At 43.9% G+C, this 24,426-nt stretch overlaps 1 protein-coding gene across 2 annotated transcripts in view; it reads left to right on the top strand.

Annotated features, from left to right (window-relative positions):
* The window catches only part of LMX1B (LIM homeobox transcription factor 1 beta), a 184,003-nt gene extending 177,471 nt beyond the window's left edge, over window positions 1-6,532 (top strand). The window contains exons 7-8 of one of the 2 annotated variants that reach the window (XM_069082720.1): window positions 2,328-2,471; window positions 3,372-6,532. In XM_069082720.1, the coding sequence (XP_068938821.1) occupies window positions 2,328-2,471; window positions 3,372-3,529 (302 nt within the window). In that variant the 3' untranslated portion in view covers window positions 3,530-6,532. Of the gene's footprint in view, window positions 1-2,327; window positions 2,493-3,371 lie in introns of both variants that reach the window. The other variant, XM_069082719.1, reaches the window with a different exon arrangement.
* Window positions 6,533-24,426: the final 17,894 nt, after the last annotated feature.

Below are 24,426 nucleotides of genomic sequence, written 5' to 3'. Positions count from 1 at the left end.
GTGTGTGTGTGTGTGTGTGTGTGTGTGTGTGTGTGTGTGTGTGTGTGTGTGGTCTCTCAGAGCTGCAGGGGTAAAGGGACCAGGGTTTAAGGTCATGCCAAGCCAAGCAAAGGCCTCTTCTATTGGGAAAAAAAATGGAGGCTGAGGGGTGACTTGATCAGAATGTATACATTTATCAAGGGCCCTGTTTCCCTGAACCACAGTCCCGAGAAACAAGAAGACAAATTGCAGGTCAATTTTGTCCAGCTTACAGTGTGCTCAGCAGCACTTCTCCTGAAAGGTGGTATGCACTGAGAATATTAGGAAGCTTAAAAGATAAGTAAGCCACCTGAATAGGCTACGCAATAGCTGCCTATTAAAGAGGGTTCAGGGTGTTTGGGATCCAGCCCTGACTTCAGAAGTGAACGTAAGATTTAAGGACTTAGTGATGGAAGGAGAGCTAGAAATCATATAATCCAGGGGCTCTTAACCTGGGGTCTGTGAACTTGTTTTAAAAAATATTTTTAAAATTATTTCAATATAATTTGGTTTTTAAAATAAACCTATGCATTTTATTTTATGCATTAAAAACATTATTAGAAGAAGAGGGCCCATAGACTTTATCAGACTGTCAAAGGAGGGATCATACAAAAAAGACTGAGAATCCATGATCTTATCCAACAACACTCTCCCATTTTATATTTGAAGAAAATGGGGCCCAGAGAAAGAAAGAACTTGCCCATGGTCCCATAGCTAGCAAATATCAAAGCTAGAATTTGAGCCCAGACGCTTAGGGTTCAAGCCTACTGCCCTTTGTCCTTTCGTTTCCTGTGCTATCCTGACTTGAGGCTAGGATGGATGTTTTGGAGTTCTCTGGCGGAAGAGGGGGAGAGGTCTGTAGAGTGGGCCACACTATAAGGTTTGAAGGATGGGCTAAATATGATAAGTTGAATTTAATTAGGATACATGTAAAATCCTTCACTTGGGTTCAAGTATACAACTACCTAAGTATGGGACAGAGTGGGTGGGGGAGGCATAGCTCGGCAGTATTTTACCTGAAAAAGATCTGGGAGTTTTAATGAATTGCAAGCTTACTAATAAGTCAATAGTATAACTCAGCAGCTAACAAAGCTTCTGTGACAGATTGCCTTAACACAGATAGGGGTGAGACATTGATAATATCCAGAAGGAAGGAAAGGAAAGTCTTCTTCCCTGGTTAGGCCACATATAGAATATTGTGTTCCATGCTGGGTGTCACATTTTAGAAAGGACATTGACCATCTAGAGCAGCAATGGGTAACCTGTGGCCTTGAGGTCACATGTGGCCTTCTAGGTCCTTGGGTGTGATCTTTTGACTGAGTCCAAGTTTTATAGAACAAATCCTTTTATTAAGGGGATTTATTGTGTGAAGTTTGGATTCAGTCAAATGACCATACTTGAGGCCCCAGAGGGCCACATGTGGCCTCGAGGCCACAGATTACCCACCCCTGCTCTAGAGCAAGTCCAGAAGAGGTTGATGGGACTGGAGACTCCCACATAAGAATTAGTTAATGGGAGATGTTTTGCCTAGAGAAGAGAAGACTTATAAGGAACATTTGTAGGTATCTTTGGTTAGCTGAAGAGCTTTCATATGAAATACAGAGTAGACTCCTGCTTGGTCCCAGAGAGCAGAATTAGGGCCAGTGGGCAGAAGTTGTAGAGATGGATGTAGGCTCTGAATAAGGAAAAATTACCAACTAGAATCATCCAAAGGATCCTTAGGACCCAATGAGTTCTCCATCTCTGAAAAAGCTTCAAGCAAAGGCTGGATAGATCCTCATCAGAGATGATGCAGGGAGCATATTTATTTAGGTACAGATTCAACTAATAGATGCCCTTTCAGATGCCTTTCACCTCTGAGATTCTGTGTCTGCAGGGTTGAGGCACAGTGTTGAAGTTATTTAACAGTTCTAGGAAAGGAGTTGAAGCTCTTGTATGAAGTGGGGTTATGTATCTCCAGAAGTGAGGGGCATGTTGGACTGCTTTCATGAGAATGACCACAAATGGTGGTGTCTCTGTTCTCCCTGGATTGTACCCTTGAGATAGGGTCCTGGGATCAGAATCTCATCAATCCATCAAAAAAAAATGATAAATGCTTAATATATGTCAGGCATTATACTGGATGCTGGAAATATGAAGACAAAAGTGAAATATCCCTCCCCCAATGAGGTTACAATCTATTTAAATACTTAATATTCTCCCCTGCTTTCTTGCTGACAAGGAGTTTCAGCCTGGTTCCAGTGGTTCTTGCACAGCCCTGGGCATATGTTTGGGGGGGGGCAGTGAAGGACCTTCTCATGTCCCTACAGAGGTCCTGTCTAATCGAATGGAAGGAATGATGGCATCATACACACCACTGGCCCCACCCCAACAGCCCATTGTCGCCATGGAACAGAGTACCTATGGTAGCAGCGACCCTTTCCAGCAGGGCCTCACACCTCCTCAAATGCCAGGTGACCACATGAACCCCTATGGTAAGCCACCAGCCCCACTGCCCTGTGGCCCCAGGGTATCCTAGCCCCTCCCAATAAGGCCCCAGGCCCCATGTCTGCTGTATTCCACATCCTGGGGTCCTGGTCCTCTACCAGGGCCCCAGGGCCCATGTTTCTGAGCTCCCTTAGGGCCTCCCAGCCCCACATCCCTTCATTCCCCATGATTCTGTCCTTACTACTAGGGTTCTCAGGAAAAGAATCCCTAACCCACTCACCCCTTCCTTCCCCCAGCCCCAGCATCATATCTCATATATTACCTGGAAGCAAAAATTAGGAAATGCCAGGGAACCAGCCCACCCTACCTTTACCCCTACCCCAAACCAGGCCACTCCAACTCAGCAGTAAATAAGTCAGATCTAGTCCATCTTCTCCTGATAGCAGTAAAAGAATCAGGACTGGCCCTCCTCCCCCTCACCCATTCTGTGCCCTTACATGGGCTTTCCCTGGATCAGGCTCTGGGGGCTTCCTTGGGGCTGGAGGCTTGAACCTGGCACTTTGGAGGAATCTTGGGAGGGCTTAGTGGGAGGTAGGAGGGACTCATTTCTTAGTACCACAGATGTGCCAGAGGCCACAAGGAGATAAGAGAAAGAAAAGGGATTCCTCTGGGTGTGGGGAAGGACTCAGAACTTCTCTTGGAAAATGTACAGGCACATGGAGACTTCTCCTAAGTCTCCTGATGTCCCTAGACCAGTAGAAGAGATGTTACATGTTCAGGAACCTGTGGGATGGCAGGCCCTAGTCATCCTATCTTTTCCACCTCTACACATATTGGGTGGCCAGGGATCTATGTGGTTCTATACTTGCTGGGGAGGGGTCCCTAGGGCCAAGGTCCAGGGCTCTGACCCAGTGTCTGCTCCTCAGGAAACGACTCCATTTTCCACGACATTGACAGTGATACCTCCTTAACGAGTCTGAGCGACTGTTTCCTGGGCTCCTCCGACGTGGGCTCCCTCCAGGCACGAGTAGGGAACCCCATCGACAGGCTCTACTCCATGCAGAGTTCCTACTTCGCATCCTGAGAGAGAATGGAGCCCCAGGGCTGGCCGGAGGGTAGAGAAGGTGGGCAGGCCAGCCGTGCTGCCCAGACAGACTCAACAGCCATATGGTGCCCAGCCCTCCCAACTGACCTGGCTCGTCTTTGCCAGGCCCTTCCCAGCCGCTGTGGCTCCTGCAGCCCCTGGCCCAGCCCATGTGGCTCCCACCTGAGCTGCCCCAAACAGGGGCACAGAGGAGCCTGGGCCCAGGGGCTTTTCTTGCCAATAGAGACCTATCACCCTCCAGGAGCCCCCAGGCAGGGCACATGGACAGACTGGCTGCCTGCCCCTCTGCCTCCCCCCCAACACTCTCCTCTGCCCTCAGACCCCTCCCAGAGGGCTTCCTCTTCCTGCTCCCGGTCGTCCTGGTCCTCCTCTTCCCAGTCTTTTTTTGGAAGCTTAAATTCTATATATTTTTTTAAAACCTCTCCCCTCATGAACGACACCTGCTGTGGCCCTGCCCCCCCTAGCAATGGCCCTGCCCCCAAGAGAACTCCCTTCCCTGGCAGAGGCCCCACCCTCACTGCATGCCCCAGAACTCTTAATTGTGGACAAGTTGCCAGTTAGCCTGTGAGAAGTGAACGTATCTGTGACTCGTGGCTTGGTTTCTTATCTCTCCTTCCTCCTGTCCCTCCCCCTGCCAGGGTCAGGCCTGGCCAGGGCAGAGGCTGACATGCTGGGCCAGAGGAGTCTGGGCCTCCAGGCTTCTCTCTCTAGGTTTCTATCTGGAGACATCACTGGCTCTGTATCCTGTAAAACTGCCCCTTTAGGGGCAAAACAGAGATGGGAAGTGGGGCAGGTTCCTGACAGGGGCATTTCAGAGGTGCTTTCTCCCCTCCCCTCTCCTCTCCTCTCCACACCCAACAAAGTCTCACCTTTGGAAAAGCCTGCCTTGTTTTCCAGAAGGCTCCTGGGACATTGTGTGTCAGAACTGGTTCCCTTGGGCACTGGAGCCCTTCTGCACCAGGTCTAGAATATGTTAGAGCTGAGAAGGACCTAAGAGTCATAGCCCAGCCTGCTTCATCTTACAGAGGAGGAAACTGAGACCCAGAGATGAGAATCAACTTGGCCATATAGAGAGTGAGTGACCCAGTGGGGCCTAGAGTCCAGATAGTCTTGACACCCTATACCACATTGTCTCCCCTTCCTCAATCCACAGTGGGGAGGGGTTGTGGTGTCAGGGGGACTAGTCAGTGTATGGGCAGAGTTACAGGATAGGAAGCAGGAGGGAGCTTTGTGGGAGCAGAGGTGGGCCTAGGCTACCTGAGGCCACTGGGGATAGGTGCTAGAGGACCTGGATGGCTCACTCCAAAGGAACACAGCTTTTTTTTCCCTTCGCCTCCCTGTATCCCTGCAACATATCCTCCTTTTCCTCAGCACTGCTCCCACTTCCCCAGTTTACAAACATGAAACAAAGTTCCTGGCCCCTAGGGAGGAATATCCCACCTGGGAAGAACCCTGGGAGCTACAAAGAGCTTAGTGATGGCCTCACACCCACAGCCTACCTTTCCCCAACAGGGAGAAACTCGATTTAAAAACAGCCGGAAGGGAAATCCAAAATTATTGGCAAGGAGAAGGGCCTACGAGGAGACAGGCACAGGACTCCTTCCCATCAGCCTCTATCTGCCTGATCTCTAAGAAGATGAGCTATTGGGCGATGGGTGAGAGCCAGGCGGCTGAGGAGGAGGGGAAGGGAAGGTACAGGCCACAGCTCTGAGGAAAGGGCAGTGACCCAGTATTCACAGTTTTTCACTGAATTCTTCTAGACTGGCATGGAGGGAGTGCTAGAAAAGGGAGAGGCAAATCTTGTGGCTTGGGTATTTCAGGCCTCAAACCACCAGACATTGACAGAGAAGAATGAGCCAGCTTGGAGGACAAAGAAAGAGACATATTCTTCAGGAAGAAACCTGGGGGACAGGGAGAAACCTGGGACACACCACCTCAGAACTGGAAGGGACTTCAAAGGACATCTAGTCCAGCTCCTTTCTGAACAGGAATCCCCACTTCACTACCTCCTCCTTATTAGGAAATTTTTCTTTAAATTTTCCTCTTTGTAATTTCCACCCATTACTCCTAGTTCTGTTGCCAAACAGAATTCCTCTTCCAATGAGAGCACTCCAAGTACTTGAAGATAGCTATTGCATCCCTGTTCCTCTCCCCTTTCCCAAATCTTCTTCAGACTAAAACTCCCCTGTTCCTTCAGTGGCTCCTTCCGTGGCATGGTCTCCAGTCCCCTCCGCATCCTGTTCACCATCCTCTGAATGTGCTTGTCAATGACCCTCCTAAAATGTGGCATTCTGAACCTGACACAATACCCGTGTGTCATCTGACCACAGCAGAGGGCTATGACCTCCCTCTTTTTTCAACACTGGGCTTCTCTTTATGCAGCATCAGGAGGAATTAGCCATATTGTGTACGATGTCACTCTGACTTATATCCAGCTTGTAGTCCAGTAAACCCCAGCAGTCTTTTTACCCCCCCCCACACACACAGACACACAACACAGACACACACACAGAGCCAACCAACCACCTCTCCTTGTGCTGCACTTGGAAAGCTGATTCTTTTTAACCCCAAAAAGGAAATTTACATTTCTCTCTATTAAATTTCATCTTATTAAATTTGGCTCAGTGTTCTAGGTTTTCAAGGTCTGTTTTGGATACTGACTCTATGATACAGCATTCCCTTTCTCTTCCCTCTCTGCCAGTTTCAAGTTTGGCCATCTATTGTCTGATCACTGATAGAAATGACATGGTACAGGGCCAAGGACAGAGTCCAAGAGCATTCCACTAGGGACCTCTCTCCAAGCTGACATCCGTTAGTGATGATTCTTTGGGTTTTGTCATTCAACCAGTTTAAAATCCAAGGTGTACTAGCATCCAATCTTTTGCCAAATGTTTTGGGGAAAATCCAGGGACGCTGTACCTATGGTATATTCCCCTGGTCTGCGCATCTACTAACCCTACAAATAAAGAAAAGAAAATGAGATGAGTCAGATATGATCTATTCTTGATGAATCCTTGCTGACTCCTTCTTTTCTAAAAGTTCAATTCAATAAACATTTATGAAACAGCTACAGTACAATGTGCTAAGCTTTGGGGATAAAAAGGGAAAAAAATGACAGTTCTTGCCCTCATGGTGCTTACTTTCAAGTGGCTCATATACCAACCTTTTAGTAATGCATTCTAAAATTTTGCTAGCAATTAAATATAAGAATATTTCCCTACAGTTAACAGATCCTAACCTTTTCCCTTTAAAAAAATGAAATATTTGGGACAGCTAGATGAATAGAGCCCCAGCCCTGAAGACAGGAAGACCTGAGTTCAAATCCAGCCTCAGACACTTGACACAGTTACTAGCTGTGTGACCTTGGGCAAGTCACTTAACCCCAATTGCCTTGCCTTCCCCCCTCAGAAAAATGAAATATTTGCCTGTCTTCAGGTCTGTGTAGTTTCCTCATCCCCCAAGATTTTTTAAAAATCACCAATAGTGACTAATTCTATCCTCCAGGTTTTTCAGTACTCCAAATGTACTTTATGTAAATGTAAATTGAACCCAAGGAGAGCAACTAGACACTCTCTCTAAAAAAATTAGTGGTATCTTTGTTTTTATATCACTTTCATTTCTGAATATATCCCTCCTTACATACTCCCATACACAGTAAGCCAGGTTTTGAAACAAGGAATACAAAAGAAAGAGGAGGGGGAAAACAATTCTGTAGAATTAACCAATTTATCAATCTATTCTAGCAGTATACACAAGTTCTGAACCTGGAGTCTGGAAAATCAGAGTTCAAATCCAGCCTCAAATACTTAACTAATTGTGTGACCTTGGGCAAGTCACTTCACCTCTGCCTGCCTCCAGTTCCTCTACTGTAAAATGGATATAATAACAGTACCTACCTCTCAGGGCTGTTGTGAGGATCAAAGGAGACAATATTTGTAAAACACTTAAGACAGCTCCTGGCACATAGTAGGTGCTTAATAAGTGTTTGTTTCTTTCTTCTGGAATCTCCCAGTTCAGCAAAGGACAGGAGGGAGGAGCGTTTGGCTCTTCTTTTTTCTAGAGCTGCTAAGCTCAGTCATTATAATTACCTAGTGTTTGTGCTTGTGGTGTGTTCTTTAGCCAGGTACTCTCTGACCATCCTGCTTATCTCAGTTCCAACTCCCTGCTAACCATTTTTGTCACATTCTTCCTAGGTCACTGTTCTGGGTGGGGAAAAACCCCAGCAGTAAAGTAAGCTCTGCTCCCTCTTTGTCATCTATTATCATCATCCATTCTTCCCTGAGCAGACTTGGATCCTATCCCATCCTGAATCTCCTTCGTGCTCCCAACAAAGCTTTTTAAAAGGCCCTCACCCCTCTTTAGTGTTATCCTTTGCTTTCATCATCAGCTTCAGCTCATTTGGGGTTTAAGGCTTGTGACCCTGTTCTACCCAACTCTGTTACTCTTTGTATTCATACTCAGACAGCTGTCCTTGCTCCTGAGAGTTATAGGATCATAGATCCTGTATATCCTGTAGCTGAAAGGGACCTTAGAGGCCAACCCACTCATTCTACAAATTAGAAAACCGAGATCCAGATAGGCAAAGGGACTTGCCCAAGGTCACCCAGGTGGGAAATGGTAGGTCTTTTAAGTCCAAAACTAGTAAAAAATATCACACTTCTATCTTCTATATGGGTTTTTTTTAATATAAGGTAGTTTATGAGTTCCCTATGCATCCACATTGGTCTCTAGACAATTTCTTCTTTTCTCCTTCATTGGAATAATTTTTGGTTTTGTCTTCAAAATGTCATTCTTAAGAGCTTCCCATTTCTCTAGAGAGGACTTCCCTGGCCTGGGACATGGTGGCAGAAGGGACAGGGTGGCAGATCTAGAAGACAGAGAAAAAGGAGGGAGAGAGTTAGAAAGAAACTTGGTGATTTGGATAAGGAAGATACCAAGGGCCTGGGACAAAAGACCTGGGACACAATGCTTTCTTTGGCATGGACAGAGCTGCCTTGGCATACCCTGAGCAGTAAGGAATCCAACACAGCCTTGAGAGTCTGGCTCCAAATTAAGCAATGCAACTTTGTTAGGGACTTGCCCTGCCTCGAGGCTTTGCCAGATCAGGTCTATCCTGGGGCCTGGAATCACTTTAGTAAATCTTTTGAATATAAGCTAGGTTTGTGGGGGCACTCAGCAGAGACATCAAAATGCCTCTTGTTGTAGGCCTCTTCCTAGGATCAGAACATTTAGATCTGGAAGGGACCTTAGAAGTTCATTAGTCCAATTCCTTAATGTTACAAATGAGTAAACAGGATTAGAGGGAGTGATTTGGGTAAGGTCACACAGGTAGTAAGCAGCCAAGCCCAGATCCTCTTTCTCCAAATCTAATTCTCTTTCCACTGTACCATATTCCTAGTTCTAGTCCCAGTTAGGCCAGGAACCTACTTTCTTCAGTCTCTGCCCAGAGATCCAATCAAAGAATGACTTAAGCCAGATGGAGGTGGCAAAATCCATGTGGTATGGGGTTGGGGGACATTTTTCACTATTCTAAGAGCCTTGTTCTTCTTGCCCAGGCCTGGGCCTCAGCCCTGCTCCCCGAGGACAGACCTATGGGAGAGGGAATCAAAATGTTGTCAGGCTAAAATCCTTCAGGTCTAGTTCAATATTCTCCTTTTATAGATGAAGAGATTGAGTGCAACAAGAGGGTGGATTTGTGCAAGGTCAAATACCTAGCTGGCAGTAAATACACCCATGTCTCCTGACTCAAGCTCCAGGGCTCTTTCCACAAATAATTATGGCACCTAATGATCACTTGATACAGACCGACCCAGCATTTCCATAGGTATTTCAGGGGATGGAACATCAGGGGTTTTGCTCTTATAGGTCTATGGCCCAGCTGGGAAAACAAGACCATCCTCTGTGAAATGATCTGCAAATGTTTCAAGACAGATGCCTTGATGAACCGTGCAATACAAAAACTAAGTACTGTAGAGGGGAGGATATGAGTGGTCAGGAAAGACTCCACGTAAGCAAGGAGGTGGGAATTGTTAGGCCTTGAATGCAGGAGAAGAATCAGGACAGGTAGGGTGCAGAGGGGACTGAGAAGCACTGAGAGAGAAGTGAACATGGCCAGTGCGTGTGACCATGGGGAAATCAGCCTGGCTGGAGCCAGGAATTTGCACTGAGTGATGAGAATCACTGAGCCTTCTAAGGAGTGGATGCTGAGCTGCAGCAGGGAGGTTGGGGAAGGGGGGAGTGGAGTCTACTGGCCTATTCTCATTCTGTCTATCTCAAGAACCTTGGTATAGACATGGGAATATGTGGGGAAAGCCACTTCCTGTCTCTTCCTCCAGCCCAGGGACTAGATGAGAGAGCCTTAGCAAGGACAGCAGCAAGGCACTGAGCCCTGAATGGTAGCACTGGAATTTGCTACCTACAGCTCCAGAAAGCTGGAGGTGCCCTAGGGCATCCACTTTGTATTTTAGCTCAGTGCCACCTGTGAACTGGATATTCTTGAGGGGCTCACTGCTTCCATGTAGCTGGTCATCTGAGCCCTGCCCTGTGGGGATCAGGGTGGTCAGTGTCCATTCCCAGAATAACCATTCCCTAGGAAAGAAAAGGAACAGGAGTTAATGAGAGATTGCCTTGCTTCTAACCTTGCTTGCCCCATCCCCTTACCTGCTTCTGACCCTCAGACCAAGGTACTTCTCGATATCTCCCTGACCTCTCTCACCAACAAAGTTCTGCCTCTTCTTCTCCAGCCCAGACTCAGCCTCTCCACTTCCCCTTCCACTCCCTCCAGCCCAGAGAAAGGGTAGCAACCTAGTTTCTTCCTAAGCTGACTGCGGGGGGGGGGGGGGGGGGGGGGGGGAGGGGGGAGATTCCTCTGAGACAGGAAGAGCCACCAGAATAACTGTATGAGAGGGCAGAAACACCAAAGGCTATGAAGGGCACAAACCCTTACACATACACGGGCACATTCATGAGCACACTTGCACATATTTAAACACCACCATGAACTCCCATACATTCCCATCTACAGACACCACACATATACACAGACATACTCACACATACTTTATGGGGTTAAACAGTGACTGCAAAATGACAGTTATTTAGGACTTTGGAAACTTTGATTTTCAAGAGACCATCCTTGCTCTGGCCTCTGTCCTGTGGCTGTGCCCATCTCTTTCCTTATCTTTGGCTTTCATTATTTTTCTCTTTCTAGGTCTCTCTCTATTTTTTCTGTGTCTGTCTCCATCTCTGTCTGTCACTCTCTTCTCTTTCCCTCATATCCATCTGTTCCTGTCTCCCTCTGTCCTTCTGTCTCTGTGTCTCAGGTGTTCCTGTGTACTCTGTAGCTGAGGTGATGCTGTTGTTGAACTTGTACAGAATCTCACTGCCCAAACCCCCTACCCTTTAAGCCTTGCTCCCCAACCCTTTTCTGGTGTGCATAGGCTGACATTTTTATTTAATAACTCGTCATTGTTAAGTTATTTATTAGAGTTTACAACGTCCTTTTGCCACTCTCTCCATCTCCCCTTCCTTCTCCCACTCCAACCCCCGGCCCTCCCAGTCCAGCCGGGTAACAGTGTCCGGGCCTCCTGGCCCTCAAGCTCATAACCTCTCGCTTCTCCCCACAAAAAGAAAAAAAAAGAAAATGGAAAAAAGACAACACTTCAGTATATTTGTAAATAAACCAACCTGTACACGCATCTTGTAATTCTGCTTGAGGAGTTGGGGTGGGGACCGAGAAAAAGGGTCTAAGTCAGGAAAGAGAAACCAACCCTTCCTCGTGGAGGAAGGACCAGGACAACTCTCATTCAATCATCATGCTGTGGGGGTGGAGGAGAGGACGATACAACTCTCCATCATGAAGGACCAAAAGAAATTTCCGAAATGGGGATGGAATGGGGATGTGGAAAGGTCGAAAAAATCCTCATCACAGATGAGGGAAGTGAGAAGAACAACTTTCTATCACGGAGGCTGTGGAAGACAGAAAAGCTCTCCACCTTGAGAAGAGGGAATACTAGGTCTCCATTATGTAGGAAAAGGACAAAACAATTTTCCATAATGCTGGAAGGTGATGGTGAGGGGGGAGAAGACGAGAACAACGTTCCATTATGGGAGACTGGAACAACTCTTTCATTGGGGGTGGGGAGAGGTGGATGTGGATAGAACAACTCCATTATGGAATAGGGTAAAACAGAACAACCCTCCATCATAGGGGAGAAAACAACAATTTCTAGAGTGGGGGGAAGGCACATTTCTTCATGGGGATATGGTAAAAACAAAACAGCTCCCTAGCATGGGCAAGGGAGAAAGGATGGGACAACTGTCCATTATGGCATGGGGAGAGAGAACAGAAAAAAAGTCTCCATCACGGAGGTGGGGGAAAGAAATGAAAAACAACTCTCCATCATAAGGTACCAATACAACTTCTCCACTATGAGTATTTGGAGGAGAAAAATCCTGTCATTAGAGGTGGAAAGACCATAACTTTTTTTTTTTGGAGGGGGGAAGGCAAGACAATTGGAGTTAGGTGACTTGCCCAAGGTCACAGCTAGTTTAGTGTCAAGTGTCTGAGGCCCAATTTTAACTCAGGTTCTCCTGACTCTAGGGCCAGTGCTCTATTCACTGTGCCACCTAGCTGTCCCTAAAGACCATAACTCTTAAACACTGGAGGAGAGAAAACTCTCCATCATGGGGAGAGGAAAACAGTGATCATAGGATTACAGAATTTAAGAGCTGGAAGTGATCTCAACAGTCATTTAGTGCAACCCAGACACAAAAGGAATCCTTGGACACATGGTGATACTGCCAAATAGATCATTGCTGCTTCAAATCAATAAAAAGGCACACATGAAGTGGCTATTATGTATAATCCTTTTTGCATCACTTTGAGAATAAGAGACAAATAGTACAATTCTTGTTCTCAAGGAACTCATGTTTGGTTGGAGGGGGGTATGTTCTACACATGCAAAATACAGGGAAATGAAGAGGGTCTGGGGAAGATCCAGATAAACGTTTGAAGGGAAATGTGAAGAGGGAGAGAACGTTTTTAAGTGGGGGATCAGGGAGTGCTTCATGGTAGAGGTGGCACCTGAGTTGAGCCTGAAAGATTATATGGATTATGAAAGGCAGAAATGATAAGAGAATGTATTCCCGACATGTGGGGAATTGACTGTGCTAAAACAGCAGCAGGAGGCAGTATGTCAAGATCAGGGTAATAGCCAGTGGTGTTCAATTTGGTGGGAACACATAGTGTTTGAAAGGAAGTAATGTAATAGAAGGCAAGATGGCTCTATCAGGGGTGGGGAATCTGCAGCCTCCAGGCCATATGTGGCCCTCTCTGTCCTCAAGTGCAGACCTTTGATTGGATCTAAACTTCACAGAACAAATCCCCTCAGTAAAAGGATTTGGTCTGTAAAACTTGGACTCAAAAGGGCACACCCAAGGACCTAGAAGGCCATGTGTGGCTTCAAGGCCACAGGTTTCTCATCACTGCATCTAGATAGCAGAGGACCTTTAATGCCAAGCCAAAGGAGTTTGTACTTTGTACTAGAAGCAATAAGGAGGCTCTGCTGGGTTTTGAGCAGGGGAGTGAATGATATCTTTGGGAAGATTATTTGGGAAGCTTCTTGAAGGGTGGGTTGGAGACGGGGAGAGAATGAAAGTGGAGATTGGTTAGAAGGACACTGATAGTACAGGTGAATAAGGATCTAACTTGAGGTGCTGGTGGTTTAAGGAGAAAGAAAATGAGAGATATTGGGAAGGTAGAATTGATAGGACTTGTCAACTGATTAAATTTGGGGAGTGAGGAGAGGGAAGTATCAAAGATAACTCAGATTTGTGAGTCTGGGGGGAGGGCTGGAAGGTGGGCACAGCCATCACCAAAACAAGGGAGTTTAGAAGAGGGGTAGTTTGAGGAGTAAGACGATTTTGGTTTTAGACATGCCCAGTCTGAGGTGGCAGCAGGACATTGGAGGCAACACGGAACAATGAGAATTGGCTCTAGAGGAAGATGACCTGGGTTTTGTTCCCACCTCTGATGATAACTACGTCTGCTACCTTGGACAAGTCCTTTAACCTCTCTTGGCCTCAGTTTCTCTATGTCTAAAATGAGGGAATTGGACTGAGATAACTTCTAAGGTCTCTCTCAGTTCTAGAATTATGATCCTATTATCCATGTAGAAATGTCCATCAAACAGCTGAAAATTTAAGAAAGAAGTTTGAGAGGAAAGGACTGGAAAAACAGATTGGGAGGTAGATGATAATTGAACCCATAGGACTGGAGATGAGATGATTAAGAGAAAGATCATAGAAAGAAAATAGGAAAGTAGGTATAGCCTTAGAGGACAGAAGATGGCTGGTAAACCAATGAAGGAAACTGAGAAGTGGTCAGACAACCAGTACTTCCTAGGTTCTGTCATCATTCAATCAGTTCCAAATCCATCTTACTGTGATGTCTAGATGTCAATATTAAGTCAACTTGTTCTAAAGGAAAGCATGAAATATCATCAAATGCTTTTCAGAAATTTTAGTATATTATGTCTACAACATTTTCCTGATCTACCAATCTAGTTACTCTGCTAAAAGGCAAATGACTCTTGTAAAGACAGACCATTGTAAAGCTCTTGTAAAGATATGCTGGCTTTTAGAGACTATTGCTTCGGTTTCCAAATATTCTTAAACCATCCCTTTGATAATATATCCTGGGATTTTAAAAGCAAACTCATTGGCCTATAGTTCATAGACCTCTACTTTCTTCCTCTTTTTTGTTTAAAATCAGGATATTTGCTCAAGTTCTGTAACATCTCTGTCAATATCCAAGATCTTTCAAAATTCACTAACAATACCCTGGCAAATCACATCCTCCAATTCTTTCAGTACCCTGGAATGCAGGTCCTCTGAATCACTGGGAACAGTTGGACATTTTCTTTTTTCACTTCATTTTTCTTCAGTTTTTAAATGTTAATCTTTGAGGCCTAGTTGTACAATGGAAATGATTTCTGGCTTTGGAGTCGGAGGACCTGAATTCAAATGCCACCTCTGATACTTCCTACCTGTGTTGGACAAATCAGTTACCTCCCTTAGGCCTCAGTTTTCTCATCTATAAAATGAGTGGTGGGCTAAATTCACCTCTAAATTCCCTTCCAGATTTAGATATATTCTCAGTGCAAAGATCATTTTATTAGCTGAAAAAAATTGGAACAAAATGAGAAATGGGTAGTACAGCCTTGTCCTTGTCATCAGTTATGTATCACCATCTACAGCAGGCAACAGCCTTCTGACCTTCCTCTTACTTTGGTTGCCTCCACTCTTCCTGAGCTTTAAGGGTCCTAACACTATTATTATAGAATTGATTATCTGCATAGTCTTCAATATTCATCCAATATTAATGGTCCTTTCTTCCCTCTTGTATACTTGTATTTGTGAAATACAAGTTCATCAATGTGCAGCATAGTGCAGTAATATCCATTTCTTTAGGCAGCTCTCCCCTCTTCCTCCTCCTCAGTCTAACTTTTGCTTGTGCCTTCAGAATTCCATCTTTGAGTGTTCCCCATCTCACATTAGTCAACTTCCCCTACATAATATTAGGCTAATGGATTCTATCAGTTTTCTCTCTGAATCTTTTGAAGTTTTCTCTTCTAAAATCTAGGGAACACAATGGTCTATGCCCAGCTTTTCTGTTCATGATCACAAATTCTATGACAGAATGGTCACTTCCCCTCAAAGTTTCTATTATTTCCATGCTACCAAGTTTGTCTTTGTTGGGGAGAATCAGATTCAGAATAAAAATTCCCTTGTCTAATTCTTTACCTTTTGAAGTATAAAATTATCATTTATACACATGCAGCAATGAATTCATTCTCCCATCTCAGACTCTCACTGGCAGTTTGGGGACTCCACTGCTATTCTCTTTCAAGGTTTTAGGGAGGGGTTATAAGGTTTTCTAGTACTGTCACTCATGACTCCCACCAGTGTACTTCCTGATGATAATCAACCAAATTTTATTAGCATATAGAAAGAGTATTTTCTTTTTTAAAATTAAATTTCACTTTTATTAGCAAAAATAGATTTTCTCTCCCTTCCTTTCCCCCCACACTGAAAAATTTTTTTTAAAAAGCACTTATAACAAATACATGTAACCAAGCAAAAGAAATTCCTGTGTTGTCCATATGAAAAAGAGTCATTCTCTACTCTGGGTTTATAATCTCTATCAGAAGATGGATAATATGCTTCATCATTGGTCCTCTGGAATCATGGTTGGTCATTTCATTAATCGGTGTTGCTAAGGCTTTCAAATTTGTTTGTTTTCACAGTGCTGCTATCTTATAAATTATTTTCCTTATTTTCTTCACTTTACTCTGAATCAGTTCATACCAGTCTTTCCAGTTTCACTGAAATCATCTAAAAAGGGTAGTTTCTAAGCAGGTCTAGAAGTACCATTTTCACAGAAATAATCCACCTCCCAAAATGTACATACAGAAAGTCCTTGGGGTGATTGGGCTCAAACTTAAAGCAAGCTAGTAATGAGGCATGCATATAGATAATCTTTGTGCCAGTCAATCAATAAAAGTTATGTACAAGACAAATAGGAACCAGTTAAGAGGTAAGTCTCTAGAATTAAGAGGTTGGAAAAGGCTTCCTGTAGAAGATTAGATCTTAGTTGGAACTTAAACGAAGTCAGGCAAGCCAGTAACTAGAGATAAGGAGGGAAATCATTCCAGGCATTGGCAATAGCTGGTGAAAATGCCCAGAGCAAGAGATGGAGTGTTTGGCTCATGAAATAGTAAAGAGGCCAGTGTCATGGGGAAGAGTAGCTATAAGGGAGGGAGTAAGGTATAAGAAAGCTAGAAGGGTAGGAGGGGGATGGGTTATGAAAGACAACACCTAATAGTGGATTTTGTATTTGATCCTAGAGGCAAGAGGGAACATCTAAAGTTTACTGAGTAGAGAAATGACATGATTGGACCTGCACTTTAGGAAAATCACTTTGGTGGTTAGATGTAGGATAGATTGGAGGGAGAAGAGACCTGAGGCAGGCAGACCCACCAGCAACTGTCCAAGAATTAAGTGATAAGTGTCTACAATAGATTTGTAGCAGTCTCAGAGAATAGGAAGCATATTTAAAAGATGTTGAAAAGGCAAAATTGACAGGTCTTGGCAATTGATTGGCTATGGGGGTCATGGCAGTAGTGGTAGTGGTGAGAGATTGTAAGGAGTCAAATATGGCACCTAGGCTGGAACTCTGAAGGACAGAAGGATGGTGTTGCCCTCTATAGTAATAGGGAAGGTAGGGGTCAGGGAGGGTTTGGGGAAAAAATAATGATTTCAGTTTGGGGCATGTTGAGTTCAAAATGTCTACTGGACATTTGGTTTTGTATGTCTGAAAGGCTGTTGGAAACAAAAGTTTGGAGATCAGTAGGGAGGTTAGGAAAGGATAGGTAAATTTGAGAATCATCAGCATAGAGATGATAATTAAATCCATGGGAGTTGATGTGATCATCGAGTGAAGCAGTCCAAAGAATATAACCTGGAAGAGGATCCAGCAAAGGAGACAAAGAAAGAGCAGTCAGGTAGGAGGAGATCCAAGAAATGGTGATGTCCCAAAAACCTAGAGAGATGTATCAACAAAGTGATCAACAGTGTCAAAGGGTGCAGAGAAGTCAATGAGAATGAGGACTGAGAATGCCAGTGGATTTGGCAACTAAGAGATCAATAGTAACTTTGGAAGGAGAAGTTTCAATGGAATGATAATGTCAGAAACTGGATTGCAAGGGGTTAAGAGGAAAGTGAGAGGAGAAACAGTGGAGGCACCTATTGTAGATGACCTTTTCAAGGAGTTTAGCTACAAAGGGCAGAAGAGATATGGGATGATATTTAGAGGGTATATAAGGATCAAGTGATGGGTTTTTTTTTCAGGATGGGGGAGACATGGGCATGTTTGTAAACAACAGGAAATGAGGCAGTAAATGGTAAGAAAATGAAAATAAGTGAGAGTGGGGATGGGGGGGTAATGGTTGTTTTATTTTTCTCCACCTTTGTTTAGGAGCACATAGATAGAAACAAATGGTGGGAGTAGTCCAAAGCTGAAGCTTGGCTTAGTGTAATCAGTGATATGATAAGGGGTTTAGGTACTCAAGAGATGGGGACAGTTTAGAGCTGAACTGGTTCACCAAAGGGTGAAGATAGGGAAAAGGAGAGAGAATGACTAGTGCTGGGGTAATGACCTGGAAGAGAATTGAAGGGTTGAGGATTAAGGTCACACAGTGGATGAAGAATAGAGTTTGGTGAAAGAAGGCATAGTGAGAGATGAAAAGTCAAAAGATTATGGTCAGATAAGGGAATTTCAGAATTCTTGAACATGGAGGTGGGTGATGGCAAGATTGAGGGTATGAACACCTTTGTGTGTGATTGAGGTAGGGTGAAAGAGGAAGTGAATAGTTTGAGAAATTGAGGTAGTAAGAGTGTTTGATTAAGAGTCAATATGTATAGTCAAGTCCCCTAGTGTAAGGACAGGAATTGGGGAGGAGAAAAAAAATTGCAAGTCACATACCAAACTTGTTGAAGAAGCAAGGAGAATGACCTGGAGGCTAGTAGACAATAGAACCAGGTGGATGGTAGATATGAATAGCATGAACCTCAGTGGAGGAGAGGTTACCAAGTGATGGAATTTGGGAAAGACCTAGAAGTGGCATTGGGGAGCAAGGAGTACCAAAGAGATATAGTCAGTTCTCATCATTCTTAGTGGTTATGTTCTAGAAAGTCACCAAGAATACTGAATTAACCAATACTGAACTATTGCTGCTAGGGAAAATATGGAGTTAGGTTTCTGAGGACCTCTGATCACATTTACTTTAGCACTTTCCAGAGCAGCATTACATTGATACACTTCTGCTTCCTTTTTATGGATGCACTGTATTGCTGATTCACTCATGTTGACCTCATAGACAATTGCACTATAACTCATGCCTGAATGAAGCTTCCCTAGCACATGTATTTTCTCTCTAAGACACATCACAGCTTTCTTTTGCTAGAGAATACTTTAGCATTATGCTTGGGAGCCATTTTGGATAGCAAAATCACTAACGAAAAGCACAAAAATGTGGCACAAAATAAACGGAAATGGGGTACTTGTCTATGACGTGGGAGTTGAAACAAGAAGTGAGAGCGTCATCTTGTTCGACCTCAGCTAGGTACATAGATGCCTGTTGGACAACTCAAATTTTTTGCCACTCTACAGTCTGTCAGTGACTGCAAAAGAGCCTCAAGTATTGATTTGGGGGATTACAAGTACATTTTAGTGGGCAAATGAATTCACAAATAATAGAATGTGTGAATAATGAGAATTGACTGTAATTTGCATCTTCTGGTTCCTGAAAGTTCTTTTCTTCCTTTGTATAACATGCGGGATGGACTCCAAGTCTCAGTACCCTTGGAGCTGCTTTTTCTTGCTGTGTCTGGTTGTCCTCAGTGTCTCTCAGCTAATGATACAAATACTGCCACCAGACACTGCTGTTCCAAGAACACCAGGACTGACTACACTGCTACCAGTGTGGAAGGAGCTTCTAGCTCTTCTGACCTTTCAAAGTTCATTAATCCATCACCTAGTCAATGAGGGTTGGGGAAGTGGGATGAAAAGAAACTCTTCCTCCTTTCCAAGGCCAATTTCTTCTCAGGAGTTCTTTCCTGCTAGATTTGACCATCACTCAACTGATTAGCTCCAGTCTAGCTTGCTGGACTTTTAAAAAATTTGATTATTTTAGAAAATCACAAGATATTTCCTAGGTCATCTCATCTGTTTTGATTGAATGACCTTCTGAGCAGTCTATTCTTCTCACATTGATTAAGGAATCCTTCATGAGTAATTTGTGCTTTTGATTGATTCGATTGAGCTATCTACACCTTCAATTAAAGGAGTAGTGTGGAATCCTACCTTTATACAAGTTAAGAATTTATCCATTGTCTTATTTTGGGAAGATAGAACTCCAGCATCCATTTGGATATTTAAAGCTTCTTATCCTTTCTTTGTTGGCCTCCATGCCAGTTTGGAGATCTCTTTCCCAAATTTCTTGTCCAATATCTCCTTCCATCCAGGTGGTCTGGACCAGCTGTGTCAAACTCAAATAGAAATGTAAGACACTAAACTATACATATAAAACCACATATTGGCATTATCTATGTTCTGTTGTATTTCTAATTTATTTTGTTAAATGTTTCTCAATTACATTTTAATCTGGTTTGGACTTCCGCTGTACTCGACAGTGCTGCCAGCAACATGCAACTCTGACACCTCTGACTCTACTTTTATTTTATTATCTACTGTGATAATAATATCACCAATGTTTTTCCTTCTGTTGATCCAAACTTAAACACTCTTCACTATGATTCCCACTCAAATTGCTGCTGGATTTGCTCAGTTACAGCTTCTTAATACCCATTGATTCTCCAAAGTCCCTTTTATCTATTCTGTTCCTTTTGAATAAGGATGGGTTGGGGTAACTGAAAGAAATAAATCAATGAAGTCACAGAGCCATTTTAATATTTGAGTATTTATACCCTTAGGGCAGCTAGGTGGTAAAGTGTATAGAATGCTGGGTCTGGAGATGGGAAGACTCATTTTCCTGAGTTCAAATATGACCTCAAACATTTACTAGCTGTGTGACTCTGGGCAAGTCACTTAACCTTAACCCTGTTTGTCTCTGTTTCCTCATCTGTAAAATGAACTGGAGAAGGAAATGCTAAATCATTCTGGTATCTTTGCCAAGAAAACCCCATATAGGGTCATAAAGAGTTGGACATGAATGAAAAAGACTGAACAAGAACATTTCTGCCCTTTCACAGACATGACAATATTTTGACATTTCTAAAGTCCATGAATAGCACTTTTTTCTCTTTTCTGTCTATTCCTTCTTCAAGTCTGCCTCTTCCCTCAATCAAGGCTGTCTCTCCTCATTACTGTCCCCAACACTCCCATTACCAATACTTCTGTCCTTGTTCCTGCCATCCACCAGCATTGCTGTTTTTCTCCTCTCTCCTGGATCCTTGGGTTACTGCTATTGCCTTAGAGGGATCAAGGAATTCTTGGGTAAAGGTCACCTGAAGTCTTGTATTGGGACATGGATATGTGTCAGGGACTACCCTTTATCTTTATGTATACTGCAAAGGTACTTCTCTCACATCTGGACAATCTAGAGTGAAAGATGAACATGTAAAAATGAACAAAGACACAAATGGTAGATGTGATTGTCTAAGAAAGAGGGTTATTGATATGGAGGTAGGATAGAGATAACAAAAAGTGAGATTTCAAACTGGGAAACAATAACCCTGGAAAGCAAATACAAAGAAGACTAAGTCCATCTATCTCTAGAATCATCCTCTAATTGTTAGGAAGTTTTCCCTTTAATAGAACTGAAATCAGCCTTCTTATAATGTCTGACAAACAACAATGACGACAATCAATTGCTCACAGTTCTAGACTCTGGGGCCAAAGTCTAATCCCATTTCCAATGACTACACTATATTTTGGGGCTGTAGATACCCATGGGTTAATTCCATGTAGTTTTTTTTAAGCATGGAATTAGGAGTTTAAAGATATGGATTCAAATCCCAAGTCTGCTATTTACTATGTCTTCTTGAGCAAATCATTCTACATTTATTGACCTCAGTTTCCTCATCTGGAAAGCAAGGGGGTTGGACTGGTATAACATTCTATATTCTAACATTCTGACCATCTCTAATAATCCACTTTAAAAAACCTTTTTATTATGAACTCAGCAATCAAAAAATGAAAATTTTAGTGTATGTATATATATATATATAAAGAATGAGAAAAAGGCTTCATTATGAAAACATGAACTTCTTAAATAGCTGTTTTGAAACAAAATCACCACATCCACTCCCTTCTGAACTTCTTGTTTTCTTCTGTGTACTTTTAAATGTTTTGTTGATTTTCTCTTCTTTCTTTGTGTGTATCTCTGTCACTACTCACTAACACACTACCCCCAAATAGAAGCCTTCCTTTCTAAAATATTAGTCATCATTGAAAATAAATGTCTTATCTTGCACCTTCTGGCTATTTTTGTCAAAAAGTTGGAGGCATACTTCACCATCACTCTTCTGAAGTCATGTTAGGTCACTATAATAATCAGAGATTTGTAGTTTTGCAAAGTTACTTTCCCTTGTATTTTGTGGTTATCTAATAAAGTTGTCTCAAGAGGCAGCTGGTGGCAGAGTGGGTAGAATGCAGGCTATACCTGGAGTCAGAAGACCAATGTTCAAATTCTGACTTCAACACTTACTAGTTAGGTGACCCTGGGTTAGTCACTTAACCTCTGTTTGACTCCATTTTCTCAACTGTAAAACAGGGATAATAATAGTACCTACCTTGCAGCATTGTTGTGAGGAACAAATGAGATAACATATGTAAAGGGTACTTAGCATAGTATCTAGTACATGGTAGATACTGTTTTAAAAATGTTCCTTTGCCTTTCTTGGATCTGCTAATTTCATCCTTCATCAGTTCATGTAAACCTTCCCAAATTTCTCTGAATTTGTCATTTTCATCCTTTCTTATGGTACAACAATATTTGATTACTTTAACATACCAACTTCTCCTATATTCTATGGTGTGATTCCTAGAATATCCTGTGATTCCTAGAATATCTTTCCTAGTTTCTGGAACACAGTGAGCCAGGTCTGGAGTCCATTGCTGCGTTGTACAAACTAGTGCTAATCCTCATCTGATCAAGTATACCTTCCTAGAAAATCACTCACTATCTCCTGGCTTCCTTTTAGGCAAAGATTTTCTTGTCACCTTAGAAGTCCTCAAAGTACCCAAAGACAAACATCTCACTTATTATCTTTGGTCCCCAGATATTTAAGTCCAAGCCTGCCTTTGGACCCTTGGGGTATCTTAGCTACTTAATTGCTGTTTCATTCTGTGCTTCCCAGCTCCAGAGGAATTGGTGTTGGGTCTTTGGGTATGTTGGTTGTGTTTATTGCCCTCTCTGATGCCTTATCATGGCATGGAGAGAATCCTGAGCTAGCAAAGTCTACCATCTAAGCTCTGGTCTATCCTACCAACCTGGAAAGACTTCTAATCAGGCATGGCAATAAGCTGTCTGTTTTCTGAGGCCCATTCTAGGTAAATGTGGAAAATCTCATCACCAAAGAGTTGGCCATAAGGTGAGTATTTTTTTCTTTTTGACCACATGAAGCTGTTTATTAACACGGACAGAATTGGAGATCTAGGTCAGTGGAGAAAACAGATTGGGTTATAGTCCACAACACTTTGGGAGTTGTAAATTATCCCCAATCTCTTCGAACCAATCTCATGCAGATGTGGGAGCAGCTGTGAAGCAAGGGGATACAATGACAAATCCATACTCCTATCTAGCATGGGGTTTTTGTGACTCGAAGAGATTGTCACTGGCCCAGGATCAAAAAGAAAAGTCAGATGTAAACAAGAAGAACCACATTCAAGTGCTGAAGAAGCACCCTGTCCTCCTCCCAGTCCCCACACTGCTCTCTCCAAGGGAACCAGAGGTAGGTAGAAAACTTTAGGAGGTAGGACTAGAGTGGTCTGCTCTACCTACCTTCTGTAATCCTTGGGAGACTGGAAGCTGCTTCTCTGGCCCTGTTGCATTCTTTGTACCCCTGTGGTCCTAAGGACATAAGGGAATCTTTCTGTGGCCTTGGGGGTGGGGGTTCCTCTGGTGGCCCTGCCAGGGGTGGGATGGTAGTGGAGGCTGCTTTTATGACTTTGGAAAGGATGAAAGCTCCTTCTGTGGTTCTTGGGAGCCCGAGAAGCCATAATAGGGCCTCTAGTTTTGGACTCTAGTCATAGGAATTCAGCAGGTCCTCTTGAAGTTACTGATCTAAACAGATCCCAGTGTTCAACGCAGACAGATCTGACTGCCTAGTATTCAGTATAGACATGTTTGAGGGTGCATGGTAGACAGATCTGGCAACCAGTTTAGACACCCTGTCACCCAGTGTAGTCATTTAGGTGCCCACTATAAACAGATCCAAGAATCTAGTATAAACATCTAAGTACCCAACATAGACAAATGAGTTCCTAATTCCCACTGGATGTGGCAAGGGGAACTACAGAAGAACAGTGGGACTCGGCACCTTGGGACACAAGGACTCTTTTCCCGGATCTTGGCCCCGAGGTCTTGTTGTCAGTGTTTAGGCTGCGGACCTAGTTCCTACCCACCCCCACCTCCCTGCCCTGCTTCAAAGCGCTCCCCGCATTCCTGAGCCATGTTCCCGGTTTGCCTCGCCTGGGCCAGAGGGGCTGGAGCAGCTGGGGGGCCGGGGGCGCCGCTCCTGACAGGAAAAGGGTTTGAGATCCCTTCACTGAAAAATGTGGCAGCGGAGGCAGCGGGGTGTGTAAGGAGGCGGAGGAGGAAGAGAACGACACAGAAAGAAAAGGAGAGGAGTGTAACTGACCAGAGAAGGGTCTTCCCAGAGAAGAGGGAATGTGTGGGACCAGAGAAGGGGTGGAAATCAGAATTCCACTGGTGGAGGGGGCTGAGATGAAATGGAAAGGAGTATCTCAGCAAAGGCTGGCCCCTCTGGCCGACTGTAAGCGGTGGCTCTTGATTGCTTCTGAATCCTCTTCTAGCCAGAAGACCATGGGTCTGTGACTATTTTTCAGACCTGCTGTGCCTCTGTCTGAAGGAGTCACATAAAGCCTCAAGAAAGCCCTTGGAGAAGGACTTTCACAGCACCCTGGAGAACCAGTCCAGGCAACCTAAAGGTGTTCTTGGGCAAGTTCTCACACTCACTGCTTTAGAGACTTCAAAGAAGGGAGACTGAGTATGCAGGAGGGGGTTGGAAGTTAGCTTCCTGCGTCCACTGCGTTTGGAGGGAGGTCAATC

This window comes from Petaurus breviceps, unplaced genomic scaffold (assembly GCF_028583685.1).
Source record: "Petaurus breviceps papuanus isolate PSGF00001 unplaced genomic scaffold, PetGlider_PUasm1.0 171, whole genome shotgun sequence".
Taxonomy (NCBI): domain Eukaryota; kingdom Metazoa; phylum Chordata; class Mammalia; order Diprotodontia; family Petauridae; genus Petaurus; species Petaurus breviceps.
The sequence above is the reverse complement of the archived record's forward strand: the minus strand, read 5'-3'. Positions and strand labels throughout refer to the sequence as shown.